The sequence below is a fragment of the Nicotiana tomentosiformis genome, chromosome 1 (genome assembly GCF_000390325.3).
Source record: "Nicotiana tomentosiformis chromosome 1, ASM39032v3, whole genome shotgun sequence".
NCBI lineage: Eukaryota > Viridiplantae > Streptophyta > Magnoliopsida > Solanales > Solanaceae > Nicotiana > Nicotiana tomentosiformis.
The window spans coordinates 58751456-58754606 of record NC_090812.1 but is presented as its reverse complement, the minus strand read 5'-3'; the positions used below and the strand labels follow the sequence as shown (position 1 = coordinate 58754606).

General features: G+C 34.6%; 1 protein-coding gene across 1 annotated transcript; it reads left to right on the top strand.

Moving 5' to 3' along the window:
• Positions 1-490: 490 nt before the first annotated feature.
• LOC138904164 (putative expansin-B14) lies at positions 491-1525 on the top strand. Its single transcript, XM_070192694.1, has 3 exons — positions 491-613; positions 800-948; positions 1030-1525. Exons 1-3 carry the CDS (start codon positions 491-493, stop codon positions 1382-1384), a joined length of 627 nt encoding a protein of 208 aa, XP_070048795.1. The 3' UTR covers positions 1385-1525.
• Positions 1526-3151: the final 1626 nt, after the last annotated feature.

Here is a 3151-nt window from a genome sequence, read left to right as displayed (position 1 = left end):
TAGATATCAAATATTCCTTAATATTTGGTAAGCATTATGTTTTCTCCACTATAAGAAGAGCACCCATACCATAGAGTTTCTCCAAGCAATTAGAAAAAAAGATTAAGGACAATAAACTCTTGTTCTATCTAGTAAACCAAGCATATTATGGCTTTTAATCTCCCTCTCATTTTCACTTTTATAGCTCTATGTTTGTTTAAACACTGCACTTGTGCACATGTTAAAACACTCATGCATCTTTAGCTGGTTTTCAACCAGCTGTAACAACATATTATGGCGCTCCAAATGGAGCAGGAAGTGGTAATTAATGATGTTATACTCTGAATAAAACTTTTTTATTAATGCATACAACATTTGTTTTCGTTAATTTAATTTATATATATTAGAGGTTGATTTCGACACACAGTCAGGGTAATTAAACTCGATCTTTTTAATTGTTTTTATGAGATTTGTTATTAATTGGACCATACAATTAATTTTCATTTTTGTAATGCAAGATGGAGGAGCTTGTGGATATACAAATGCTGTATCACAAACCCCTTATAATTCCTTTGTATCTGCTGGAAATCCTCCTCTACACACGAAAGGCTTAGGCTGCGGAGCTTGCTACCAGGTCCATATTAATTCTTGCCCATAATTTAGTTTTTCGTCACTTCTAGTAACATGTTATAACATATTAAAATGCACTAACTAATAGTGTAAAAATTAATTTGCACTGTCAGTATATATTAGTGAAATCCTTCGATAAATTGCTCTAATGTCTAAGACTTTGTGAATGACTTATACATTGAAATTATAGGTGAAATGTAATCTTGGCCCTTGCTCAGGAAACCAGTGTTCAGGTGCTATTCATTTTGATCTAAGTGGAACTGCCATGCGAGCAATGGCCAAGCCTGGACAAGTTGACACGTTACGTAATATGGGAAATATTTCAATCTCTTACCAAAGGTACATACTTTTCTGAATAGAGATATATATACCGACAGCACAAAGAATATTTATTAAAAGCAGTTGTATTTATTATTGTAGGGTACCGTGCCTATACAAGAACACAAATGTAGCATTCAAGGTGGATCCGGGATCTAATGCTAATTTCTTATCAGTAAATGTAGAGTTTGAAAGTGGAGATGGTGATATTAATTTAGTGGAGCTTGTGCCAGCAAGATCTACGCAGTCGATAACTATGAATCATGTATTTGGGGCAACATGGAGTACTAATATTAACCCTTCAACACAGCCTGCTCCATATTCTCTTAGGCTCACAACTGAGTTCAATAAGAAACTTACTGCTCCCAATGTCATTCCTGTTGGCTGGAAACCTGGACAAGCCTACAATTCCAATGTCAATTTTTTATTGTATTCTTCAACACAAACACAAAAATAATGAGTAAAATCAATGTCACAAATATGACTTCGAAATGTTCTCCTTTTAGGAGTTTAATAAATATCTTTCAAATATTATTATTTTCAAGTCGTTTTGTTTTTGTCCTCTTACTGTATGATCCTCACAAGCAATGGAAAAAGAAAGGGAGAAATACACGAACAACCATTCTTAGGTATGCTATTTAGGGATTAGTCATTGTTTATTTTGTCCTGAAATTTTGTACCAAAAATCATAAATTTAGGACAATTCAGTATATTTGTGTCCTGAAAAATTGAACGGAAAAATTAAAATTCATGACACATTGGCTAATTCCTAAATAGCAGACCTTTAGAGTGGCTACCTAGTATCATTTCTACGGGAAGAATGCATCAATATCTGCCCACCACCCTTGAGTATTCACAATATCCGCCCACAAACAATCCCTAAAGTTATGAAAATTTATTAGAGAACGCTCTTTTTTTTTTCCTTCAATCTTTTTCCTCTTTTCTCTTCTTTTCTCTTCTCTTCATCAGAAAACAACATCATTTTGTCCAATTCAGGAGACTTGTAAACGTCGTGCTATAATTCCATATATTTTGACGTTATTTACCCTATTTGCTTGTTATTTGGATGCTAATTTGTGCGACAATTGAGGTTAATAGAGTTTATTTTACGTGTAGGAATGCTTGGACATGAAGTGGAGAAAAGTTACACGAAATGGCACCTGAAAACTACAAAATGGAGCAACAAAAGAAGACATGCAAGGCAATGAAAAGTCACGGCCATAGAACGCTTCATATACTTCTCTTGTGGCTGGAGTGTGCTGGTTTATGCTGCTCAAAATTTGCATGATTTCATGCTTAAAGTGGTAACTAACTTCAAGCCTTTGTAAATTATCAATCAGCTCCAACTTCTCTAATTCTTCTAATCCCTCAGCCATTATAATCTTCTTCATTTCCTCCTTCAATTTGTTAAAACGCTTCATATACTTCTCTCCCTACGCAACACATTTACAATTGATGATCAGCTCGAATATTAACGTACGTAATCATTTGAATGATGTTACAACGAATTAATTATTCAGATTATTCAATAACATGAATATGTGCTAAACAAATTATTTTACCGCATAATTATTGTGTATGGACTGAATATATTCAAAATCCCACATAGTAGGTTGGTAATTCCTTGAACATCTAGTGGGATTTTGATCTGAAGCTGAAATAGCACTGATTAGGTGATGGTTCAGTTTTCATGCCGCATGTAGCTGCGGTAGAGAGTGTAACGACTCGGCCGGTCGTTTTGAGTTTTAGCACATCGTTCAGCGGTTTGAGACCTTGAGTAGTTTCACTTCAGGTATTATGACTTGTACGTGTGGTCGGAATTGAATTTCGGGAAGTTCATGATTGATTTGGAAAGAAAATTCTAATTTCGGAAGCTTTAAATTGGAAGAATTAACTAAGATTTGACTTTTAAGTAAACGACATCAGAATCGGGATTTGAAGGTTCTAATAGGTTCGTATGATGATTTCGGATTTGAGCGTATGTTCGGGTTGAGTATCGAATCACCTGAGAGCATTTCGGCGCTTATTATGGAAGGTTGGCATTTTAAAAGTTTAAGAATTTCATAAGTTGGTTTGAAGTGGATTTTGATGTTTATCGATATCCATTTGGGGTTCCGAGCCTTGGAATAGCTTCGTTATGTCATTTATGACTCGTGTGCGATATTTGAAGTCATTCCAAATTGATTTGATACATTTTGGCACAAGATATTAAATTTGGAGATTT

Coding starts and splice junctions, on each gene's coding strand:
- LOC138904164 (XM_070192694.1), top strand. CDS start 491: ATGCAAGATGGAGGAGCTTGTGGATATACAAATGCTGTATCACAAACC. Junction 614..799: donor GCTGCGGAGCTTGCTACCAG/GTCCATATTAAT, acceptor TTGAAATTATAG/GTGAAATGTAATCTTGGCCC. Junction 949..1,029: donor ATTTCAATCTCTTACCAAAG/GTACATACTTTT, acceptor TTATTATTGTAG/GGTACCGTGCCTATACAAGA.